General features: G+C 41.3%; 1 protein-coding gene across 1 annotated transcript in view; it reads right to left on the bottom strand.

Moving 5' to 3' along the window:
* LOC136882136 (putative phospholipase B-like lamina ancestor) overlaps nt 1-27,210 on the bottom strand; it is a 150,639-nt gene that overhangs the window by 29,678 nt on the left and 93,751 nt on the right. Inside the window, exons 4-7 of the mRNA XM_067154679.2 lie at nt 23,603-23,752; nt 9,828-10,074; nt 9,172-9,272; nt 2,768-2,938 (exon numbers count right to left, since the gene is read on the bottom strand). Of these exons, the coding sequence (XP_067010780.2) occupies nt 2,768-2,938; nt 9,172-9,272; nt 9,828-10,074; nt 23,603-23,752 (669 nt within the window). The remainder of the gene's footprint in view (nt 1-2,767; nt 2,939-9,171; nt 9,273-9,827; nt 10,075-23,602; nt 23,753-27,210) is intronic.

Genomic DNA, 27,210 nt, shown 5'->3' with positions numbered 1-27,210 from the left:
ATTTGCTCATGATACTGTTATTTTATCTGAGACTGCAGAAGATCTGGAGAAATTGCTGAATGGTATGGACAGAGTATGATATGAAAATAAGTAAGTCCAAAACAAAAGTAATGGAGTCGAGTCGAACAAAGTCAGGTGCTGCAGGAAATATTAGATTAGGAAATGAGGTCTTACAGAAAGTACATGAATGTTGTTACTTGAGTAGTCAAATAACTAACGATGGTAGAAGTAAGGACTAGCACAAGCAAGGAAGGCCTTTCTTAGGAAAATAAATCTGCTCACTTCAAACACTGATATCGGAATTGGAAAGACATTTTTGAAGACTTTCGTCTGGAGTGTGGCATTGCATGGAAGAAAAACATCGATCATAAATAGCTCAGAAAGAAAGAGCATAGAAACTTTTTAAATGTGGTGTTACAGAAGAATGCTGAAGGTGAAATGGATAGATTGAATCACGAATGAAGAGATACCGAATCAGATTGGTCAGAGATCAACTTAGCTAAATTTGACCAGAAGGAGAGATTTTTTTTTAACATGTCCAGGATATCAATTTTACATAGTTAAATAGAGAAATCTGTAAGTACACAATCTGCATTATTAGATGGAATGTGTTGGACCAAAATTCAGCAGTCTTGATGGCCTTCTCACTAGCAGAACTTATACCATTCATGCTACAATTTTCAGGCAGGTTTCTGCAGATCAACAGGTGTTGTGGGTCCTGTAAATCGCCACACTCACAACGCTCGTCTTCAGTGATGTATCCCCATGTCTGAAGTTTCACCTTGCATTGGGTCACTGCAGTTCTTCCGTCTTCCTTGTAGCATGCAGCTCACCGCAGTTATCTCCTTAAAATTTACCCAATGCTCTTCAGGTAACGAATCTCACCACATTTGCAGTCGACGTTTACTAGGCGATGATGTAATTGGCACTGTTGACTGCAAGAAGCTCTTTCTTGATCTCAGCATTGGAAGCTGTTGTGTCTGTACAGGTCCTCCTCCTCCTCCTCCTCCTCCTCCTCCTCCTCCTCCTCCTCCTCCTCCTCCTCCTCCTCCTCCTCCTCCTCCTCCTCCTCCTCCTCCTCCGGAATACGAAGGGCAGATGTTGGAAGTTCATTCGGCTCTGCACCCGTGGTGGTGCCAGTTAGTTTACGAATTATGTTATTTCTAGCAGATACTTTCAACTCCATCTCTTCACAGTGAGACAGTTGTTGTCCCTATTTTCCTTCTTTCTTCCCTATTTCTCACATGAAATACACATACCTGATAGAACACATCTTAAGATACCCAGGATTTCTACAGTTGACTTTTGAGGAAAGTGTAGGTGGCAAGAACTGTAGGGGTAGAGCAAGGTATGAATACGACAAGCAGATTAGGGCAGATGTAGGATGCAGCAGTTACGTAGAAATTAAAAGGTTAGCACAGGATAGGGTGGCATGGAGAGCTGCATCAAACAGTCTATGGAATGATGACTCAAACAACTATCGGTCGATCCTGGCGAGCAGCCGATGGTGGATATAGTTACAAATTATGACAGAATAGAATGAAGGTGCGTGCTCATACAAGTGGATTATGTTGATATTGAGACTGCAGTACAGAACAAGAACAATATGATCAAAGTCAACCGGCGAATGGTAGGTCTAACATCTGACTTTGGAGGTTTCTCAGAAAACAATCCAACAGATCTCTTGCTCCTGTCTCTGATTGTTTATTGCCAGTTCCCATATATTTTCATTTTGTAAAGTGTCCATGGGGGTGTTGTGATCCTGACTACTGCAATCGCACAAGGTGTCAAGATCAAATATTGACAAATTACAAGAGCAAGAGGACAACCCAAAGAAAAACATTGGAACAAGGAGAGGTAGGACTGTCATAGCAAAAGAATGGGCACAAAACTCATCTTTTTTTTTTTGCTAGGGACTTTACGTCGCACCGACACAGATAGGTCTTATGGCGACGATGGGATAGGAAAGGCCTAGGAGTTGGAAGGAAGCGGCCGTGGCCTTAATTAAGGTACAGCCCCAGCATTTGCCTGGTGTGAAAATGGGAAACCACGGAAAATCATCTTCAGGGCTGCCGATAGTGGGATTCGAAGCTACTATCTCCCAGATGCAAGCTCACAGCCGCGCGCCTCTACGCGCACGGCCAACTCACCCGGTAAACTCATTCCTAAGAAATTAATTTTTTTTTTTTGAACAAGTTGCCCTCAGAATTGACACACTTGAAAACCAAATATCAAGTAATAAAACATGTGAAACTATGGATCATAGAGAATAAAATTACAGTTTAAATATTTGTTCATCAATGAAAAATGCACCAAAGACTCATCTATTTTGAATGATACTTTCAGGAATTAAGAAAAACTCACACCACAGGACAAAATTACAATGCTAATGTAAATATACAAACCTTATTAATGTTGTAAACAGTAAGGATTGCAACATTGTATACAAGTGTGAAACAACTACACCGGCAGATAAGCACATCACGTGCTTTGCAGGTGTAAATAATTGCAAAGATAATGCATACTATCCTACTGCATATTTGCAAATGGATTTTAAATAAATAAATAAATAAATAAATAAATAAATAAATAAATAAATAAATAAATAAATAAACAAATACACAAACAAACAAACAAACAAACAAACAAACAAACAAACAAACAAATAGTTAAATTATTATTATTATTATTATTATTATTATTATTATTATTATTATTATTATTATTATTATTATGATTATTATTATTATTTTGAGGAAGTACTCACAGTCCTCCCGTGTTGTGTGCTACAAACATTTGTCTGGCCTCAGGCAGCAGCTTGATGAAAGCAGAAGAGAGTCCTCTTGCCGATGACAGTTCCAAAACGTGGTTCGGTCTTTCGGAGGAGCTACCAAACTTTTGTTCCAGATCAACTAAGTCGCTCATAACATTCAGCCAACTGCAACAAATAAAGAATATCAGCATTTCTGTTACCGAGGCCGAACACGAATGACAGAGGTGACGGAATGGATCAAACAAGGATCATGCACAAGATGGTAGAGTGGCCTCACTCGGCAAACTCTAAACGGCCCTGTAATGCTGTAGCTAGCGAGGCGGATGTTCCCTCACACTTTGTTCAAAGTTAATGCACAAGGACAACCTGTGCACTAAGGAAGAGAAGTTCTAAGGATGAAAGTGAGCTGACAGCAGGGCCTTGTCATGCTTACGCCCAACTAAGGAGCACGTTATTTCCATTCCTGTCACTGTGTTGTTCACTCCATCCTGTATTTAGTTGGGGGGGGGGGGGGTTTACAGAAAATTTGTGTTTGTGAATTAAGGTTCTGATATTCTATCTCGAATGGTTTTTTCATTAATGCCAATTTCATTTTGGTCTTCTGTGATTCCTTTTAGCCAATTATTGTGATTGTTTATTGGCAAGGCTAAGTTTAAACCTTTCTCTGTGAGCCTCTTATTATCCATTTTATATAAGTAACCATAATATTGTAATCACCGTTCCCTGATTGTATTTGTGATTCTCTCTGTAACTTGATAGATATCATGTGATTTTTTCCCCATCCAAATTCCGTTTTCACATTTTGGCAGTAAGATTTTCCTGAGGACTTTCCTTCCTTGTTTGATGATCTTTATTCCAGATCTGTTTCAGATGTATAAAATGCTTCTGTCTTAACTACTGTGTTTAAATACCTAATGGAAAAGAAACACTTTTTTCTTATCCCACAATTTTCCCAATGACACCCTCCACAGCTTCATTAAGTTCCCCACCACTCAGAACCCTTCTTCCTGCTAGTTTCTACCTCCATGTCCACCTGGCTTTCACTCCCATACAGTAAACAGACCCTTGTTTCACTGAACAAGTGGCCATGCAGTTAGGGCAGCTCCGCTGTGAGCTTGATTTCCAGAGATAGTAGGTTTGTACCCCACTGTTGCCAGCCCTCAAGAAGGTTTTCTGTGGTTTCCCCATTTTCATACTATGCAAATCCTGGGGCTGTACCTTAATTAATGCCATGGCCGCTTACTTCCCAATCCTAGCCCTTTCCTCTACTGTCATCGCCATAAGACTTATCTGTGTTGGTGCAACGTAAAACAAATTGAAAAAGAGAAGGATAGTTTCGTCCATACGCTGACTTCCTTCTTACAGAAGACTGCAAACTCATTGCACCTTGGTTCAATCTCACTTATCATCCATGCATCCTAAATACTTAACACATTTGCGCCCACTCAGATACGGGCAATCGTTACCGTGGTACTGTACTACTTTTTCTTGCTTAACAGATTTTATTTCTGTGTAAGGGAGCCATGATGCACATGGAACGTCAGTGGCACTACTGATGAGCGATGTTGATCGTCACAATGTCTGCGTCATGCCAGGTAATGAAATGGAATCGGAGAAGTAATATTTTGTTTGGTCGTAGATACTGAATAACTTTCCTACGACGGTTTAATATATATTGCAATTTACAAATTTAATTATATTTGTCCGTATTGATATAGCTCAATTAAGAACAAATATCTGGTTTGATGATCCACCTAATCCATACACTTCACTTTACAACTGAAAATCCATTTAATTTAGGCAGATTATACGCAATTTTAAGATTAAATTTATTTTCAGTTGTAAAGTTTTAAGTGAAGTGTGTTGATTAGGTGGATCATTAAACCAAATATTTGTTCTTAATTATTGATAAATTAATGAATAAATCAAGCAGAGAAATTGTTCCACCTAATTGATACTTTTTATTTTGCCTTTGGCAAATTTGATTTGTGAGCAGTACGTGTTTCATTCAGATTGACTAAACATCAACTACACTTTCTTGGTTTAGGTAGAAATTTATAAAAGTACGGAGACATATTATTCTATGTGAATCTTAAAACAATCTCTAACATAATAAAAAATTAGAGGCTTAACCTTTGAAAACGTGGGCGAGGATGAGAGGGAGAGGGGTAGGTGGAGGTGGAAGAGGTTAAAACTTATGGCTAATAAACATTTCTAAAAACATGTTATAATTTGTTCTTTTTGTGTTCGCATGACATGGAGCGTAGAAATGTAAACTGTCTTCTTATATCACCGTGTTAGAACCGGAAATTCCCAGTTTCATCCTGGTGTACTCCAGGTTATAAGGTGATGCTCCCAAGGTAGTAAGAACGTGGGGCAACGCTCCTATATTCGGGGTCGTGTTGCAAACAAACTAAGCATTCAAAGCACACACATGTTGCACAAACTTAAGAATTCTCAGAGTAACATTAAATTCCACCACAAATATCACAAATGTTCATTTCAAGATACCAAACAAAGTGTGGGAAAACAAATTCTTTCCTCCTACAAGCCTTGAATAAAGAGATATAAGTTACTCTGAAAGAGTCTTACAGGTTACAAATTTTCCTGGTCCCTGTAAAGAATGTTTAAGTGGTAAAATATGTCACTCAAGAAAGCTGGATTGTTTTCTCCTCATTGATGGAGTTGATGAATTGAAGTGTCTGGTTACTGGGAAAACTTCAGTGTTCAGTTCAAAGAATATGGAAAGAGTTTCCTTTGCTAAGCCAGTGAACATTATTGTGAAGCAAAAGAAGCACCAACTTCTTCAAGCTAGGTGTGAAATGTTCATCTGTAACGTGGCTGCACTCATAACATGAGCTATGCAGTGGCAAAACACAACATTACTGTTATGATGCCGCTATATGCTACAGGCATCATTTGCTACCACCGATAACAGACTTTTGCTTTTCATATCATTCTCGGACATAATGACGCAGAGCGTCCGATATATGTCTTCCGCATGACTGCGTTCGATGTGCTTCAAGCCAAGCAGTTCTTCCTCAAATCAAACACCATTAAGGAAACAGTTGAGCGCAGTCTACAGAGCTACAGAGGGATTACACATTTCCTGCTTCAGTTTAGTACGAACATCCACTGATAACAATTCTACCCTGCGAATATTTGTAGCAGCTGGCAGTGGTATAATTTTGATGTCTTGAAACACTTTCACATCACTTGGCAATGATGTGTGGAATGTTTCAAAAGGACACGCTTTTACAGTTGTAGAGATCACAAATGAATTTTTCCCCTAAGAAAATCAAAGATACTTCTATTCATCTCATGCATTCTTGACCAACCTCTAATGAAGCTTATTTTTAAATTCTTGTGCAGAGCAAGCAGCAGATAACTACTAACTGAGGCAGGGAAGAAGCCACAGACTAAACACTCACTGCTATCTGTGGAGACCAGGGAATATGTAAGTCATACACTACTACCCAAGATACAGTAATTTTACTGTTTTTAACCATAATATTACCCTTTCTTTTTTATGTAGGCTTGACGTTGTTTACCTGGAGGTCCAGGAAGAAAGGCAGCAGGGTCCAGATCTGGCCTTCTGTCTGCCATTGCAAGGAGACATCTCCTTCTAGACACAGTCATTTCTGAAGGTTTTATGAATCAGTTATTTTTGAAAGGACACGTCAACCGTAGGAAATAAAACCAAGCATCACTTATGAAAACTTTAAAACTATGATTTTATTTCTACCACATATTGGACAAATTTTAACAATGAAAGTCTCTACCTCAACAGCATAGTTTAATAACAGATATATGAATACATTTTTGAAGAATAGCTGATGTATGCCTCTCCATAAGTTAAACATCATTAGAATCCAAAAAGTTACAGAGTCAGTTTACTTACTAATGTTTCCCTCCTCAATACAACAGATTTAGCAGTATCTCTAGCTGCAAAACCGAAAAATTAACAGGAGAACGCAGATCTAATGTTCACGACAATTACTACAGTAATGTGAGTCTGGTTACTTACGCTCTCCATAAATAATCGGCAAAAAAGACAGGATATTTTCATACACTTCCAAGGGTCAGACTTTCATGACTAAAGATGCATCTACACCCATAAACTCATTTCTGGCCCAAAGTGACAAATGCCCTTTCATAAATGACCGATGCAGATATAGTAGAACCATCCAAGAACTGTTAACTATTAACACATGGGCGACGGGCCCCGAGAAATCTCGTAGTACGCTCGCCAGCGGTAGGTGACGGGTCCCGAGAAATCTCGGTTTTATTCACGACATTGTTTTCGGTCTTCCTGTGACATCTCTTGACCATATATTGAACTATTTCGAACTTGCACATTGAATAGAATAAATCGTAGATGTATATCTGCCACTTTTCTTTTATTCATGGCCTCTTTTATTCTTTGATTTAGTTTTGAAACGTCGACTTTCTTTCTGCCGCTTCAGTCAATGACAAGATGGAACGCCTGCGGAATACAGTGTTAGCTGACGACGATAAGAAATATATGCCGATAATCGTTCAAATGGATATAGGATAATGAATAAATGGAAACTGAATGTGAGAGTGATAGTGGAAGTGATATTCAAACCTCTACACGCCGTAATTTACCTAGTGTGCTTATTTATTCAAGTGACTGACGACGACAATGATGTAAACATTAGTGATGTGTTGTTGAATTAACACGCATTTACTTGCTTAACTTAGATATGTTGAAGTACTACTAGGGGCATTGGTTGAGTACTCATACGAACTTTGACTGGTTTAATATTTATGTACATTTTTATAATCAAGTGCACCCTAGTATGCTTAGTAGAAAGATGTCTGGTCCAGAGGGTATGTGACAAGCTCAAACATCCAGTCAGCAATGTGTTAACAGAGTTATGGAGGTCACACCCTGTTACAGAAATCTCCAGGTATTGCTCCAACCTACAGTTCGGGGATTTGCTCCTGCTTGCCTGACTTATGTACAGGGATTTTTTTTTTTTTAAGCTTGTTCCATGTGTCAGGGGAACATGCACAGAAGGCGATAGCGAGGCCGGGTGACTCATTTGACGAGGGATAGATTGCTTCTTGACCGGCTAAGATGATCTAATGCAGTACAGTAGTGATGACTATTGCTTCACAGCAATACTTTAGTTGGTAGCGCATTCAATGTGTTCACTTTAAAATAGTGTCGTTTCTGTAGGAATAATAACTGTCTTTAATGAGTGATGTATACAGTGGAACAGCGTGTGTTGTGCTATGAGAAGCATTCTTCTTATACAGAATGCTGCTTTCGATTAATTCGCAAATTTCCTGGCATCTTCTCTCCCTACGGTACATAAATTAGTAAAGAAGTTCTGCACCATCGGGTCCATTCTTAACAAGAAATCATGCAGGAGACTAACCATTTTAACAGAGGAAAAGCTTGACGAAATAGGAGCTCTGTTGGAAAGAACTATAACAAAATCCCTGTCGCATCTCGCCGTACAAGCTTATGTGTCATTATATTCTGCCCACAAAGCAAAAAAACTGTTAAAAGCAAAACCGTAATAACCCACACCTGCCCAATATTTAAGAGGACCTGACAGTTTCGCTAGAGTTTGGTATTGTAAGTGGTTGCTTTAGTCAGTTCACGATGGGTATGTTGACTGAGAACTTTTATTTTGTAGTGATGAAGGATGGCTACACTTAAGTGGCTATGTAAATAGTCAAAACTGCCGCGACTGGTGTGCAGAAATTCCCCATCAGCTGCATGTCCGTCCACTTCATGATGTAATGATAGGAGTTTGGTGCACAGTAAGTGCTCGCAGAATTATACGGCCTATATTTTCCCGTGAAACAATAAATGCTTATCGATATATAGACTTCATTCTCAGACAATTCTTTCAAGAGCTGATGGAGGAATAAAGGAGTAATGGTTACATCATGCAAGATTATGCAATGGCACACACTGCTAATCGGTCTATGGAGGTAATACGGAAAGTTTTCGAAGATCGTGTAGTTAATTATCCCCCTAGATCTCCTGATTTTACCTTTGGGGGATGCTGAAGGGAAAAGTGTATGTGAACAACCCTCACACAAGAGAAGAACTACAAGAGAACATTACACAAGTTATTTGGAACATTCGTCGAGTGTCTTCAAACTTATTTATACGAGGTGTCAGGCGTGTTTGACAGCTGAGGGACAACATTGTGAACATCAAATGTAATGCCAGGTAGGTTTTAGATTAATAGTTTCACTAGAAATAGATTTCTATAAATGTGAATTGCTGAGTAGGGGGGAGGAAAAGCGCACATTATACCAGCTACCGCCAGCCGTACCGTGCTCCAAGTGGTGCTGCGGAACGAGCTGAAAAAAACCCTACATCTGTTATTCTAAATTAACTTGAAACTTACAGGAAATCTATTGAAGGGATGTCGAGTTCTTGGAGACTCCTCTCTACTCCCAGTCTCCACCCATTTTCCAGACCTTCCAGCTGCATGTAGAAGAGAGAGACCTGGAATCACAAACCACACTCGTTCTGACCTCTTCAAGTATTTCAGATGTTTGTCTCCCAGGATGGTAGTACTGCACCTACCCCGACATTTAGATGGTGAACATTTTTCCATGGCTAAGCAAGAAGTGAGAAGACTTCACACTTTAATGATCATGCCACCAGTTGGGGTAAAACACTGAGTATAAAGGTCAGGTATGACAGTAAACTAAAAAATGTTCTCACAGAATTGGACCTTAATAAAATTGGCATAAAAGAAAAGAAAAAAGTGTCACAACGAACAATAAATTCCATTGACAATTTATTAAATACGTTTTAATTTCTATTTGTTTTTAGAAACTTTGTGGTTTCCTTGTATAAGAGCAGCTATCTATAGAGGACTCTCTCTCAGCAGAAGTCTGCAATGCTTGCAAATACTGGCTGTATCTTCATCATCATCTGGATACCCATAATTGTGAACAGTTGGTAGGATACTTTTGTTATCTGATGTTGGCAAGACAGATGCTCAGTAAATCAATCGGTTTTCTAGAATTATTTCCCTCCGAGAGTGCCCTGTACCTGGTGCCAAAAAGGATCGCTCTGTTGAAGTTGTTCTGCTGTTTTCTTGACCCACTCGGTGTTCTCCTCCAGGAAGTGGCGCGTCTGCTCACAGAAGTTCTCCCGGCCCTCGCAAGTGTCCCGCACCATGTTCGTCCAGTGCCAGTAGATCATCTGCCAGCACAGGCTCCCCTCCAGGAACCCCGCAGCGTAGGCCTGCCGCCAGTCGGGACTGTCCGCCTGCGACTCGATCTCCAAGACGGCCCACCTGCACAAACAGTGCAAACTGAAGGGATGCTGCTGTTATAGATTTGTTGGGGACACTACTGAATTATCTACCTTAATTAATTTTAGCCTCATTTATACCTAATTTGCTGAAACAGTTAACAGAAGGTAAATTAAGAAAGATTTGGTTTAACTGGAGCAATTAGCTTAGAAATTACACCTTTTTTCTATATAAACATTATTTCAAAATGTTCTGGGCACACCAAGTTTTTAGTTTTCTCGTCTGAAACTTGGTTGTTAAGATCAAAGGAATAATTTGTAGTATTAAAGTGTTTATTATGAGACACAACAAGTTGACTTATTCCAATATTTTGCGATATAGCTCGTTGAGCTTCTTTTTGTGGTGCTACACCTCAAGGATTAGCTGAAAGTTAACAGCCGTTTCAAAGATGGATACTGCATATTACTGTGAAAATGAAAGTCAAGTTTGAAGAGGTGACAGAGTGAGTGGAGTGCCGGTGAGCTCGACCCAAGTGGACAGGTTTATATAAACAGCGAGACAGCACGTGGCCTGTTCCGGAGTGACACTGCTCTGTGAGAAATCCTGTTGGAGGCCAGGAGTTGAACGTGCCGGTGTGCAGCGGATTGTGAGTTAAAGTTATAAATAGTAACACGCTATCTCTCTGCGTAATCAGATTAAAAATGGATTTTGAATTCCAGAAAAAACAAACTGGGGTTGTTGAGAGAAAGTGCAGAAGTCATTAGAATGTCTCAACGAAAACTTTAAAAATTCTGTTGCATGAAAACAAAAGTGTGTTGCTGAGTTTGGAAGGTCTACTAGCACTAAAATAAAATTTTGATCCTTTTGGCCATAAATCTCAGTAGGGTCAGCCTTAAATGAAATGGTCCATTCATAACAGGTAATTACAGAAAGAGCATTCAAAACTGTTGCTGTTTAGTGACAAAAATAACATAAAACAACTTTCTATAGCCTGTAACTTGAGTTTATTAACCTACGTTGTAAAATATATTTTCGTACATAACACTCGGTCAAAACCTAAGACAAGCCACATGTTCTTTGATTCACATCTCATTTTTTCAGATGGTGGTGGTTATTGTTTTAAGAGGAACTACAACTGGGCAACCATCCTCTATTAACACTAAACAGAGAGAAAAAGATGGAAGAGATCCGGCATTTGTAAAAATGAAGGTATGAGAAAAGAAAGACAAGGGCCACAAAGGACGTGAAATGGACTCCCTAAGCCTTGAAATGGTCAAATACCATCAGTGTGAGAAAAGAACAGGAGTTGACCAAGGGAGGTCAAGTACGATAGATGAAAGTGTGCAGCCAAGAAAGTGGAAGCAATGCTAGGACTCAGCTATGGGCCCCGTGGTCGCCAATCGACGCCTCCAAGTTTGGTACCACGTTCAGTCGCAGGGGATGGTGCAACAGATACACACGGTCCATAACGAGCTGAATACGTAACACATATCCCAGCTTTTTGTGACGTCCTGGTGAGTGGCTCAGACAGAAATTGGCAGGTTCGATCCTGGCTCAGTCCGTGTCTCGTTCCGGTAGATTTACTGGCACGTAAAAGAACTGCCGTGGAACTAAATTCCAACACCTCGGCATCTCCGAAAAGCAACAAAAGTAGTGCGACGTAAACACAATAACATCATTTTCTCGCGTAGTTTAACACGATAAACGCACTGCTATTATTATTTAACTTTGAGTGATTAAAGACGGTGATCACACCGCTATTAAATACACTCATGTTCATAAAAAACAGAATACCTTGAAAGACTAGAGATAGGAAGTTCATTTTTACAGTACAAGTTCATTAGTATGTTCTGCAGAAACGATTAGCATTTCAGTCACCTAGGTTCGGCACGTGTCCTGTTGCCCAGTAGACACTGGCTCCTCCATGGGCACTGTTAACTTGTTCCACGCATGATGGCATCGACACGTAAAGGCGCGAATGGCGTCATGGGGTATAGACATCCATGCTGCATTCACCTGGTTCCACAGTTCATCTTTGGTGGTTGGCATTGGGCCACAGCGCCGCACCCATCATTTCACCATATCCCATACATTTTCGATTGGCGACAAGTCCGGTGATCGGGCAGGCCAGGGCAACAGTCTGACTTCCTGTGACAAGAAGAAGGCACGTGTTCGTGCACATGTGGTCGTGCATTGTCCTGCTGAAATATGGCGTCTGGAGTGACATGCAGAAAGTGTATGGCTACGGGTCGCAGGATGTTATTCACGTAGGTCAAACTGGTCACAGTGCCCTGGACACGCACAAACTGTGATTTGTGGCTGTACCCAATAGCACCCCACACCATAACGCCTTGAGTTGGCGCTGTATGTCTTGTGCGAATGCAGTCAATGCGATGCTTCTCCCCCTGTCTGCGGCGAACCAAAATGCGGCCATCATTTTCAAACAAAGAGGACCTGGATTCGTTCGAAAACACTATCTGTGCCATTCCTGTCCCCAGTGACATCATTCCATTAGCACATGTAGGCGGAGAAGTGAACAACGCATCGGTAATAAACGGCGACATACTGTCACTCCTGATGTGTTACGCTGTTCCATTCTGCGCCAGAGCCGAGGAGGACACAGATCTGTCAATCTTCTCGGGGGGTGCGACCAGACCCATCTCGTCGTGTACTACGGCCTTCTAAGAACCATTCTGTACACACCCGTTCTACTGCCGACACACTTCATCCCACACGAGCAGCAGTGCCCCGGATGGATGCATCACATTCTCTCATGCCAATAATGCGCCGTTTTTTAAACTCACTCATTTGACGATACGGTTCTCACACACGTCTGCTCAAGTCGCACTGAGCCATTACCTTCTGTTTATAACGACAACGAGAGCTGCAGGCACATTTTACCAGTCGGTGGTGGTGCGCCAAGATTTCAATGTGGACGTTGAACCTGAGGACCGACATGGTTCAAATGCTAATAATTTCTTCGGAACATAGTAATGCACATGTCCTGTGAATATGAACTTCCTATCTCTAGTGTTTCAATATGAACGTGAGTGTACTAAAAGTATCATGTTTCCGTATTGACAGCGGAACTAATATTTATTGTCCTCCTTATTCAATAGCTTATGATCCATGTGAATTTTAAATACTTAAATTTCACGTTCATCACATCTACACATGTTTCGATCCTAACTGGATCATCTTCAGTAGATTGCTAAAATTGACGTCACATACTGTAGTTAAAAACATTTTCTCTTAGCAGACTTTCAGCTGATAACATCACGACAAGTGGATAAGTGCACACTGACGACTTAATAAGAGCATACAGTTTTTCTTAATAAGAACATGACATAATTCTTACTTCAGTTTAAATGTTTTATGTAGCGTCAATTTTAGCAATCTACTGAAGATGATACAATTAGGATCGAAACATGTGTAGATGTGAACATGAGGACACTGTTCATTGTTATAGTTACTTAACGAATATTAATAAAAATGATGTGCCTCACGAGCAAACCACGAGGATTTGAGCTTGGTCTGCTCTCAATGGAGCAGATCTTGTGCAAGCTGCCGGCAGAATCTTATCCCGCTGACCCAGATGAGCTCGTACGACAGCAACCTCTTATAGCTCATGTGGTAACGAACTTCATTACTTTATTGTTATTTTCCCTTTGATTAACATTGTATTAATACTGCATTTGGCATAAATAGAGAAATACCAATAAAATGTACCTAATACAAACTGTGATGCCTTTGAAACTTATCTTACAGTAGTTTAAATCAAGCTCGATTTCCTAATTCCCTTTATATGTTTGGCAGCCTCAACTGTGAACTCGAATTTTCCGACGGGGTTGGCAGGGTCATGACGCGACGTGACCCAAAAGAACCTTTGTCTGAAAAATGATGCAAATACATCCTTCGTATATGAGTTTCGTTTATTGAAAGAGATATTCACGATCATTAGCAAAGGGAAAAGTTTGTCTTTCTTCACACCAGTCTGACACTTCATAAGCTAAGTAGGCAGAACATATATTTTGATAGAGGGTACATCTCTCGTACCTGTGCCCCGTCACACGAGAATGTGTAGCAAGTTCGAAATTGACGAGCAGGTGTCGAGAAACCTGCTGGGGACTGAGCCACACCCCCACCCTTACCGACAACACACCTACGCATAAAACGCACATGTCGGGGATTTGAGGCGTGGACCTCGACTAGGAGAGGCCAAATACAGCCCTGAACTGGAAACGGTGCTCATATCAAAATCATAACAGGAAAAACACAAAGCTACTAGCAATAAAATGCCATGAAAATTTAAATGAGGGTTTATTATAATAATAAAATCAAGTGGAAACAAGAAATGAAGCCAGCAATTAAATAAAATAAATAAATGATACGTACATGTACACAGCCCATCCAATTGAAGTCATGACGCTAATGCGTGAACACAAACTTATCAAATACCAACCTCAAATTATTCATAACACGGGCTCGCCGTTTTATTCTCAATCTCATAGCATAATCTGGTAACGCAAATACAATACATACGGCTTATTTCGGCGATTCTTTCCGCGAGACTGATAAAATGCATTATGAACCCGTCGATTTAACTTCCACATCCACAACAATTACAACACAGATCAAAGCTTCCACGCAGCATGGAGGGCCAAAATACAGAAAAAAAATGCGAGAAATCGCGACATAACAATAAACAAACATCTCTGGACCACGGAAGTAAGGTTTAAACTACAGGAGCATCACAGGCATGCACATGGCCTGAATAAGAAAAGAAAATGGCGGCCTCTTAGGCAAACAACGGCCGCGATAAAAACCAAGGCCAAACAAATATTATCGTGCCGGAAACGAACATGAGGCACAGAAACGAAGTTAAAATATAAAATAAGCAGATCGATATGTCATCCCTTCTCCCTATTCACTCACAAGCACACTCCCAAACATTCAGACATCGCCGGGACAGCAAAAAATCTGAGCATTAGCTCTCATAAATAAGTAGAACTCAATCACTAGTAGTATGACTCACACGGTCACAAACCAGGGTCTCGTGTATGACAGAGCAGCGCCAATGGCGCGCACAATTACCAGCAGAATAATATGGACTCAGTAGTCACACATTAAACCATCATCTCACGCGCTGCGTACAACACGAATGGATCTCGCGTCAACATGCAGGGTGTGCATTCATTGACGGCTAGACACAATACCATGAAGTGCACGAAAATAATCAGAGACCCAGTTATTAATACATCGCAATCACATCAACCACAGACACACGGCCCATTCATGCAGTAGAGGACAAGGATGCATATCAAGCGGCCATCATTACTAAAAGGTGAAGGGCACAATTTATGCATAGTAATAATATACATACAAGATTTACCGTGCCTGCCATATCAATACTCAAGACATCAAGAAGAAAGGTAGTACGGATCAAGTTTAAATCTGTTAAAGATCTATTTGTGGCACAAAAACGCCACTCCAATATACACTGACTGACAGAGCAAATGCAACACCAAGAAGGAGTGGTCAGAACTTTATGCCAATTGCAGGGTAGAATGACGTCACTGAGGTATGCTCATGATGTGAAATGCGCCGCTGTGCTGCGCACGTAGCGAACGATAAATGGGGCACGGCGTTGGCGAATGGCCCACTTCGTACCGTGATTTCTCAGCCGACAGTCATTGTAGAACGTGTTGTCGTGTGCCACAGGACACGTGTATAGCTAAGAATGCCAGGCCGCCGTCAACGGAGGCATTTCCAGCAGACAGACGACTTTACGAGGGGTATGGTGATCGGGCTAAGAAGGGCAGGTTGGTCGCTTCGTCAAATCGCAGCCGATACCCATAGGGATGTGTCCACGGTGCAGCGCCTGTGGCGAAGATGGTTGGCGCAGGGACATGTGGCACGTGCGAGGGGTCCAGGCGCAGCCCGAGTAACGTCAGCACGCGAGGATCGGCGCATCCGCCGCCAAGCGGTGGCAGCCCCGCAAGCCACGTCAACCGCCATTCTTCAGCATGTGCAAGACACCCTGGCTGTTCCAATATCGACCAGAACAATTTCCCGTCGATTGGTTGAAGGAGGCCTACACTCCCGGCGTCCGCTCAGAAGACTACCATTGACTCCACAGCATAGACGTGCACGCCTGGCATGGTGCCGGGCTAGAGCGACTTGGATGAGGGAATGGCGGAACGTCGTGTTCTCCGATGAGTCACGCTTCTGTTCTGTCAGTGATAGTCACCGCAGACGAGTGTGGCGTCGGCGTGGAGAAAGGTCAAATCCGGCAGTAACTGTGGAGCGCCCTACCGCTAGACAACGCGGCATCATGGTTTGGGGCGCTATTGCGTATGATTCCACGTCACCTCTAGTGCGTATTCAAGGCACGTTAAATGCCCACCGCTACGTGCAGCATGTGCTGCGGCCGGTGGCACTCCCATACGTTCAGGGGCTGCCCAATGCTCTGTTTCAGCAGGATAATGCCCGCCCACACACTGCTTGCATCTCCCAACAGTCTCTACGAGGTGTACAGATGCTTCCGTGGCCAGCGTACTCTCCGGATCTCTCACCAATCGAACACGTGTGGGATCTCATTGGACGCCGTTTGCAAACTCTGCCCCAGCCTCGTACGGACGATCAACTGTGGCAAATGGTTGACAGAGAATGGAGAACCATCCCTCAGGACACCATCCGCACTCTTATTGACTCTGTACCTCGACGTGTTTCTGCGTGCATCGCCGCTCGCGGTGGTCCTACATCCTACTGAGTCGATGCCGTGCGCATTGTGTAACCTGCATATCGGTTTGAAATAAACATCAATTATTCGTCCGTGCCGTCTCTGTTTTTTTCCCCAACTTTCATCCCTTTCGAACCACTCCTTCTTGGTGTTGCATTTGCTCTGTCAGTCAGTGTACATTTCACACACATAACAATGCAAGGAAGAGCTGCAAAGAGATAAAACTACTCTCTCGCCGAAAGAATGATCTCCCGTGTTCACGACCGAGGGAGCTGCCCTCTCTGATAGAAGCATGGAAACACTTAAGTGAATTGAGGCGAGGCCGATACAAGTTCTTTATAATACGGGAAACAACATCTCAATGAACATGCTATATTAGCATGGTTCAGGACACATGAACATTATTATTGTTCGTGCCTCGACAGTAGTAAATGAAGGGGCCTGAGATTCATCACGTAGCCCAAGAGTGCACAGTCGTCATGACAACAAACACTGTGTGCGCCAAGCCCGAACAACAGGTGTCATTTTAAAAGGTTTTGTACCTCTCAGTTTCTTCGGAGTATTTCTGCCCTAACTGAAGGGTAACATTCCTTGCATTCATCGCAAGAATTTTTGCTGTCGTGTGCCTGAAGCATTTGACCCTTAAGTTCATTTTCCGCATATATTTTCCCCATTGAGAATAGTGAACCAATTTGTATTTCTAGGACAATTTGTCAGCTGATACTTATTCTACCATATTAGACAATCAGCCTTCGCATAACAACGTTAACTGACCTCGAGGAAGAAAAGGCGATTGCCAGAGAGAGTCATCGTTATCTCGTCGATTACATTAACAGTTTGTCTTCTTCTAACACCCCGAGCGTTAATGTGAGTGGATGTATTGTTTTATTTAAGCACCACCAAGAGCACTAATTCGGTGTAGACATTATTCAAACATCAAAAACGCCTGAGTGTATTGAACCAAGGGACATATTACAGAAAGAATTATGCAAATAACTTAATTTGGCTAGGATCTGAATAAAAAGAAAACGACTGAAGAAACAAGCGATTTAGGGCGGAAGTGATGTTCGAAATTTGTTTTTTAGTTTGATAGATGTAAGTAAAATTCTGTCAAGAATAAAATTTACTGTGTCCACCTATTCAATACAATTATATTCTGTAGTGATTAAATCGTACATGAATTACATATAATAATTAGGAACATGTTTCACCCTAGTTTTGGGCATCTTCAGCCTAATAATAATCTTAAGGTCAAGTCTTTACACCAATTAAACATTAGAACTTAAAACGAAATACAATGGTCTTATGCTTAATTTTTTTTTTACAAAAAGTTGTGCTTAGGTGATATTTACATAGATTTACAATGTGTACATTAATTAAAACCCAGAATTTGTGACACGGAAGCGATTAAAATTATCATACAACGACTAGAAAATATCTAAAGCGTAGATTGGAGGGGGAGAAATTTTAACGTTGTTTTAACACTATTAAAGTTTAAGAACTGAAACTAGATCACATTACAGTACTCACCAGATAAATTTCCACCGCTTGACACAGCACAAAAGAAAAAATAACATTTCATTAATGAACACTGAAAGAAGCATCACAAGATATCCTCAACATTCAAGACAAGTGCAATAAACAATATTTTGAGTGACTTGGGAAGGCTACGAGCTCCTTCACACGAAGCCCCCATGGCCAGCGATTGTCTTGGTAGCGCCACCGTCTCTATCCTATCAAGTCTCAAAATGGAAGTGTCGGCCTCCATAGCTAAATGGTTAGCGTCCTGGCCTTTGACCACAAAGGTCCCGGGTTCGATTCCCGGCAGGGTCGGGAATTTTAACCATCACTGGTTAATTCCTCTCGCATAGGGGCTGCGTGTATGTGTTGTCTTCATCATCATTTCATCCTCATCACGACGCGCAGGTCACCTACGGGAGTCAAATCAAAAGACCTGCACCTGGCGAGCCAAACATGTCCTCGGACACTCCCGGCATTAAAAATCATATGCCATTTCATTTTCAAAATGGAAATAGAAAAATTCACGGAAAACAGAGAAACAGAAGATTGTGGGGTCATCCTGGACAATAATTGGGAAGTTTTGTTGATAGTTCGGTTATTTTAAGTATTTTGCTATGTTAGGTTGGTAGTATATGCAAACAACGAAGACCAGGGCCTCTCAAACGCCCCAAATCTCATGCGTGCAAACAGAGGTGCAAAGGTTCTGTGCATTGTGCATCGGCCTGATTCGACTCGGCTCAACTCTGTTCGGGCGCTGCAGAGCGACAGGAGTGAGGGTCTGCACTCTGGTCAGGCTAGCAAAGTCCCCTTTTGCACCTTACGCCGTGCAATGCACTCCGAGAGGCCCTCATCACGTCTTCAGCTGTTATTATTGACTATTCATTCCCTTAATATTCTAATGCAAGGAAATGTAATCAGTATATGTATTTATTTAAGTATTATCAATAAATCAGTAATGTCCGGAGAACTAGTGGCTTTCTGAAATACACGTTAAGTTTTAAGCAATTAAGTCCAATCCGCTTTTACAAGACTTCTTCCATCATCCACAGAAAATTGTATTCGGCTCTTTAGTATTCATATCCCACAAAGCAGGCCTCAACCGGGCTTCATAAATGTTCTGCTTGCATCCGGGAGATAGTGGGTTCGAATCCCACTATCGGCAGTCCTGAAGATGGTTTTCCGTGGTTTCCCATTTTCACACCAAGCAAATGCTGGGGCTGTACCTTGACTAAGGCCAGGGCTGCTTCCTTCCAACTCCTAGGCCTTTCCTATCCCATCGTCGCCATAAGACCTATCTCTGTCGGTGCGACGTAAAGCCCCTAGCAAAAACTGTTCTGCTTAACACCCGAAACAAGGTACAAGGCAAGTCTAGTCTGAAGTGTTCCATCGGTAGTCTTCCCTGTCTCCGAGCTAGCAGCTCTACGATTTCAATGAAAAGACTGACTGCATGGATCATGAGATTGAATATCACATGTTAAGTTCGTCCACTTTATCAGCAGATCAACTTGCCATTAGCAAAATGGTTGGTTCATAAACAGATTTTGTATCTGCTGCATTCGAACCAAGGTATGTTCCATGTTGTTGATTTTCTTAACTTTGTAAGTTGATGTGTTTGATGTCAGGATGACTCACTTTCCACTACTATTTACATAAGGGAAAGGTCTTCACTTCAATCAAGATTCAACAACTCTTCTCTCATCTCTAGGGAAAACTATATAATATATTCTGTTAGTAAAACAAAGAGATTGTTCTGCGAAGGCAATATTCCCCACATTACTCCCCTGTCAGTAACCAAGTTACGTTTATATTTACACTCGAGTATCAACACAAAACTAAACTAAGAATACTACTGATAATAACACAATGACACTAGTTATTCCAATTAAATAAAATGCACTTGTTGAATATATGTGGCAGAAAATTTGATGTTTCGGCGTCTTCGTGAGGTTTTGATCGGTCCACGTCTTTGCACCTCCTTTCCTGATCTCCGATCAGTAACAGGGTGTTTACTAACAGGAATAGGAAGCTGTCGTACTGTCTTTTTATTCTCAGTTATTTTTTATTCTGCTAGTAGATTTGTGCACGAGAAGTCAGAAGTCAAGGCCGTAAGTCCAGTAAAATACATGTGCTGATACAATTCAGCTGACAAGCAAAGTGAAGTTTCTATAAGCTGATAAGAGGGTCAAAAGTGACAGAGGATTGTGGATAGCAAATTTGTGTGTGGCACGTACACAGTTGGTGCTCTTCAAGACGTGGGGGGATATCTTCTGCTATAATATGTGATGTGTATGAAAAACTCAGGAACAGAGCGACAGTCAAGGCAGTTGGATACAAGTACGTGAAGGAGTTCATTAGTGCTCCTTTGTGTCGGATGTGTCCTCTATGCTCCACACTCACTGTGGCTTCTGGCACGCACCACCACCAGGGTGTTGACACCTTAACAAACAGAACCAGCAGGCACCTTGAAGAGAGGCTCTTTCCGCACTTGTTTCACAGTTCGAGTGCTCGTTGTAGCAGGGAAGTCTCCTGAGGATCGTCGTTTCCAGTGTTTAGCACTTCGCTGCTTTGGCTGGCAGCAGCTCTGTTGACCAAGACATTCCAGTCTAGACCTTCTCCTACAATTCTTCCATCCACAGAGCCCTGCTAGTAAATTCTCACATCTCACTCCATGTATTTCTATTTTTCTTCATATTCATTGACAAGCTCGGGGTTTCTCCACTCTTTCCATTACTTCCCCATTAATAACTTTCTCTCCCAGGAATTTTCAGTATTCGTCTATGGCTCTGCCACCCTCGGTGTCCAGATCTCACCGTACAGAAGTACGCTCCATACATATGTCGTAACTAATTGTTTCCTCAGTTTTAAACTGATATTTGTAGACTGTAGGCTATTTTTGTCTGCTTAAGTCTGCTGACCAGATCTCTCTTACTTAGTTTATCACCTGTTATTTTGCTTCCTAAGTAAGAAAACTCTTCAGCGTTACAGAGTTGGTTCCTTTCTTGCTTACTTATTATTACTGTTTTGTCTGAATTTATTTTCAGTTATATTCATATGTAAAAGTACTGTCCATTACTTCCAGCACTGTCGTTAATTGTCCTTCACTATCCGCTATTATTGCTACGTCGTCAGCAAAACGAATTGCATCTATTCTATCTCCTTGTATCTCAACACCACCTCTTTGTCGTAGCTTCTCGCTTGTTTCATCTACAGCTTTCTGGATATATCCGTTGAGTATTACCGGTGAGAGCGCGCATCCTCGTCTTATGTTTGTTCCTTTCTGTTTCCCAAAGACACTTCTTTTTAGAGACTCCAGATAACTCGCCTGTCTTCATACACTGGCGGAAAAAAATAACAAACACCAGGAAGAGGGTCATATCAGATTAACGAACGTTGGTAGCCGTGTTTATACATCTGAAAGATGACATAGATTCAAATTTCCTGCAAATCGCATTAGCGTGGCACCAGTAGAGGCCCCATGACCTGCACATCAGGTTTGCTGTACTGAGCGAGAGCGTTAGTTATCTGTGAGATTGGACTGTGAGTGGTTCAAGAATGCCTTTACGACGACGAAGAGGCCAGTATGAACAGTTCACTGCCGTTGAACCAGGCCGTATAATAGGGCGACAGGAATGTCTCCACTGTGCATGCATGCTGGCAGCAGTGGTACGAGAAGGTACGTTTGCAAGAAGGCCGCACTACAGACGTGCCCGGTATTTTTTTGCTAGTGCTTTTACGTCGCACCGACACAGATAGGTCTTATGGCGACAATGGGATAGGAAAGGCCTAGGAGTTGGAAGGAAGCGGACGTGGCCTTAATTAAGGTACAGGCCCAGCATTTTCCTGGTGGGAAAATGGGAAACCACGGAAAACCATATTCAGGGCTGCCGATAGTGGGATTCAAACCTACTATCTCCCAGACGAAGACGACTGCATTCGGCGCATGGCTGTGGCGCAGCAGACTGCGTCTGCAGCAGCGATTCGAGCGGCTGTCGGCACCACAGTGACGCAACGAACTGTTCGAAAACCGTTACCTGAAGGACAACTCCGAGCCAGACGCCCTGCGGCGTGCATTCCGCTTAGCCCAAACCACCGCTGTCTGCTACTTCAGTGGCGTCAAGCGAGAGGTCATTGGAAGATGGAGTGGAGGTCCATTGTGTTTTCCGATGAAAGCCGATTCTGCCTTGGTGCCAGTGTTGGGCGTGTGTTGGTTAGAAAGAGGCTAGGTGAGACCTGCATTCCACCTGTCTGCGGCGTCGACACACTGGACCTACGCTGAGAGTTCTTGTCTGGGGAAGAATTTCCTATGACAGATGTGTATGTCTGTCTTGTGATTCAACCTGATGTGCTGCCATTCATGAACACCATTCCCGGGGGTGTATTCCAACAGGATAGTGCACGCCGCCATTCCGCTGCTGTAACCCAACGTGCTCTATAGAGTGTCGACATGTTGCCTTGCCCTGCTCGATCCCCCGATATGTCCGCAATCGAACACGCATGGGAGACCATTGGACGACAACTCCAGCGTCATCCACAACCGGCATTAACTGTCCCTGTATTGACCGACCAAGTGCAACAGGAATGGAACCTGACATCCGGCACCTGTACGACAGAATGCATGCATTCAACAGTCAGGCGATTACACCGGTTATTAATGGACCAACATTGCACATTTGCGATGGCTTTTCTCGCTCAAATATTAACATGCAGTCTTGTACCTTTAATCGATTAAATATGTTGCCTCGACAAATATATTGTCCAAATTTCTGTAATCCAAATTCCTGATTTCATGGTGTTTGAACATTTTTTCCGCCAGTGTATTTGACTCCTGTTTCTTGTAGCATTTGAAATAACTGCATGTGTACAATTGTAATTTAATCTTTTATGGCATTTTTAAGAAAGACACAATTTGAGTTAACTCTCTCTTCATAATATTAATGTAAATTATAAACAGCATTTAGATTAAGCTGATAGTGACATGAAAATCCATAAAATATAATCAAAATGAACATTTATTCTAAAACCATACCAGGTGAAGCTAAAACAAAAGTGTGTACTGATGCAAAATTGCAATAATAGAAAGAAAGAAAATCCAGAATTACTTAAGTCCTGTTCATGAATGAGTGGCAGAACAAGGTGAATATTTTGTTCTGTGTTCTCTTGGCAGAGCAGAACTCCTTCAGTAAATGTTCTGTTTCTGTATCCAGATGAAAACAGAAATAAAGTACTTGTACCTCATATTTTAATTCTTATTTTCAAAACACATTAAACATTGGTAAGATCGCTACGCCCAGTGAAAGACCGGCTCACCCGTTGTCATCCAGTTCAGGCTTGTAGTAGGCCCTGGCGATGCCCTCAGGGACCTCCTCCAAGGTGTTCCCTTGTCCCCAGAAGGAAATGCGGAAACCCAAGTCCTCGCTCCAGTGGACAGTAGCGGAGTAGGTCCCATCTTCTACAGCACTGGAAAAGAAAAATACAACATTGCTGTAAGCAGTGCGGGGAAAGTAGGAAGACATTACAATTATGTTGCGATGTTCTACCTGTAAAATAATAATAATAATAATAATTGAGACAATAATTTACGATACCCTCATTTGTTGGACATGTATATTTGTGTGTGGGGACCTTTATCTGCAATTATCGGCCATTGTTGAACTGCCGTTAAATTATGTGCCGGTACTGTGGGTATTTAAAATGCATTTAAAATCCATTATTACGTCAATAATTTTGATTTTCCTTATTGGCCCAAAAGCTAATCCTTGACTTGAGCATGCGTAGTGTCTCTCTTGAAGGGAGCGCTCTGCAGTTGTTTTGCTGTCTCGTCAACTAGCGAGCAAGAAGTCTTGTTCTGACCGAGCAGTGAGTTGGACGCCATTAGCCTTGTTCCTTAAAAGACTTTGAAGACTGGCGAAATGGAGTTAGATACTCCCGGTTAGACGGGAGATAGAATAGGCAATGGCCTGAATACGTTTTCTGTCTTGTTATGTTCCACTAGTGATAGTAACTTTGTATTTTGGTGATTCTTTTATTTCTACTATGTGAGTGTTGACTGTGAGCCTGCATGCCAAGGCAGGCAGGTTACCTCTGAAAACATGTGTCTGGTGTAAGTTGTGATAAAGGATTGCACTAATTTGGATATAAAACCACCAGCATGTAAGTAATATTTATTCAAAAATTATCTTGGAGCAACTCGTACTTCAGTGGATTACTTGGAGGAGACATTGTTTACAACCGTCGTCTTGGAATTTTCAAAAACATTATCTTGTCCGTTAACGAACCAATGTTATCACTGTTATTTAATTTTAGGCCTACCTCGAGTTATCGCCAATGTAGTGTGAATTGAATTTGAACTCTATACCCGGTATTTGGAAATTTACTAGCCGACTGGAAAATTTAAATCACTATTGATAAAATTCTCATGTAAAAGTGATATGTAAATTTAATTACGAGGCGAATTGGAAACTCGCGGTGAGCATATGTGCTTTATGTCATTCCTTCCTTGCTGTTATTGAGATTGTTGTACGTTTTTGGTTTTCTGCTCCATATACGGTGTGCGTATTGTTTTGGTTGTTCGTATTGTTATTTTATTATTATTATTATTATTATTATTATTATTATTATTATTATTGCTCGGTGTGTTTCTCTCTCTGCCTGTTTTCTCTGATTTTGAAATGCGTACTCTGATTGTATCGTGTTTGGTGTGATTTTCCGAATTGTGTCATGTTGCTATGTAGTCCTTTCTTGCCGATATCTCCCGCGTTCGGTCTTATCTCATGTGCTCATTGTTGTGGTTCCAAGGCCGCCTCGTAGTAAATTTAATAACGACCATCTTGGTCTTATGTAAAATTATTCTTTATAGGAAATGCCACCTTCTATGAATTTAATCTCATGATACATGTAATTATAATTTTTATTATTATTATTATTAGTCATGTCAGTACTCCTCGGTTGTAGAAATCTGAAATTTCTTTGCCCGGTTCATGAACTTCGGGGTGATTAACGCTCACATTCCTTATTCTTACGTAGTTTTGTTACGTCACTAGCCTAAATACTTATTATCTGGTAAACGCTAAAATTTTGGCAGGCTTTGCCTATTATTAAATGAAATTTTAATAGCTTGGGTCGTGAGTTGCTAGTGGACCTTTAGCGTGTGTGGTTGTTCGTTTTACATTGTGGAACATAATTTTTTTTTCTTCTCCCCTTGTAATGCTGTATGAATTTGGTGAATATTTTTCTGGTTCCTAGTTATTAACTTTTGGTTCGTTTCTTTAAGTTATTTTGTAATTTTGGTTCTGCTTGCCACATATTTCGGGTTTGTGTGTATGGTGTGTATTGCCTAGTGATTGACAAAAGGAAGATTGAATCCTTGTTGCAACAAGTTAATTATCTATGGCCAGTAATTAATTTACAATGGTATACCTTAAAGTTTAAAGTCTAATATTAAAATTAAAAATAATATTTTTTTTTACAAAAGGCATTTGTTAATAAGATTGTAATCCTCTTCTGTATTATAATTCTGCTACTGGTCTGAGTTAGTACCATTTAGTTTTAATGAATTCAGTTCATTTATTTAAATGTTAAGTGTTTTGAAAGAAAGTTATTTACCCTTTATTTTTTTTTGAAAGAAAGTGTTTATTTAACCATAAATGCTATGAATTGTTTTTTTTTCTCTTTAAGTAAACATCTTAGTTACAATTTTATTTCGTCTGTCATTTAGTAGTTAACAATGTTGACCTGCCAACCTGTCAAATGTTAACGTAAGATCCTGCCCTTTTCACTCCCTATTTTGCCCTCCACGCTTCGTATTTGGTGCTACTGCCCTTATGGTAAGTATTGTGTTTGGTTTTCGTTGTTGTTTGGTGCTTTTCTTGATAAGGTTGCAATAATAATAACAACAACTTGGAATTAAAGTACCAAAGAGCAACCTACATATGTTGGGAACCGCATTCCTAGTACATAACAGTATTCAGAGCTCGGTGATAGAGTTCACATCGCCCTCGGAACGCCTCTCCGTACTCACGGTTTAATGCGCCACGCTCCGGTCAACAATGAACCTGATAAAAACGAAGTGGAGAAATTCCGGCCACATGTGGAACGAGCACTTACAAAGATCCATCAGCATGTCAAGATTCTCCTTGGAGAACACAGGCATATTATCGGAGATTTCTCAGCACACAGGAAGACTAACGCCAATGGGCATCGTTTAATCAACGTACGTGGAGTGGCCAATCTCCAGTTGATGTCTACACATTTTAAGAAACCACCACGAAAAATGACTCCATGGAAATCACCAATCAATCACATTGGCCAGACTGACCATGTAGCGATCACTAGAAAGTTTTCCCCGGAAATTATGAACGTGAGAGTACGCAAAGGTTATGTAGAGTCCCACCACCATCTCTCACAAATCAAAATTACATTCAGACCCAATCGAAAAAAGTATCAAAAACCTAAAATCCCACGAATTGACCCAAAGAACATGCACAAGAGTTTGCGCAATCAGTACAAACATGGGACACGCTTCTTGAGGCCATCCAAGAATCATCAAGGAAGCTCAGCCAACCTCCACGGAAACTGAAACACAGGTGGTGGATCTCTGACTGTGACAAAGCTCTGGAATCACGTAGTCGAGCCTGGAAGACCAATCGCCAGAGAATTGGAAGACATTTTCAGTGAACGTCAAAAATACTCAGACGAATGAAACGCAAATACCACCTCAAAAGATTAGAAGAAATTGATGACGACTTCAAAATAAACAACACACGGAATTTCTACAGAACCTTTACGGAAGAATTGAGCAACTATAAGCCGCCCACTCTTTGTTTTCGTCGCCCTGATGGGACACTGCAGACCAACACAAAGGCCAACTGTTACATCCTGAAGCAGCACTTTGAGAAGTTACACAACTGTGAAAGACC

This window comes from Anabrus simplex, chromosome 10 (assembly GCF_040414725.1).
Source record: "Anabrus simplex isolate iqAnaSimp1 chromosome 10, ASM4041472v1, whole genome shotgun sequence".
Lineage (NCBI taxonomy): Eukaryota > Metazoa > Arthropoda > Insecta > Orthoptera > Tettigoniidae > Anabrus > Anabrus simplex.
Note: the sequence above shows the minus strand (reverse complement) of the source record. Positions and strands in the feature narration are given on the sequence as shown.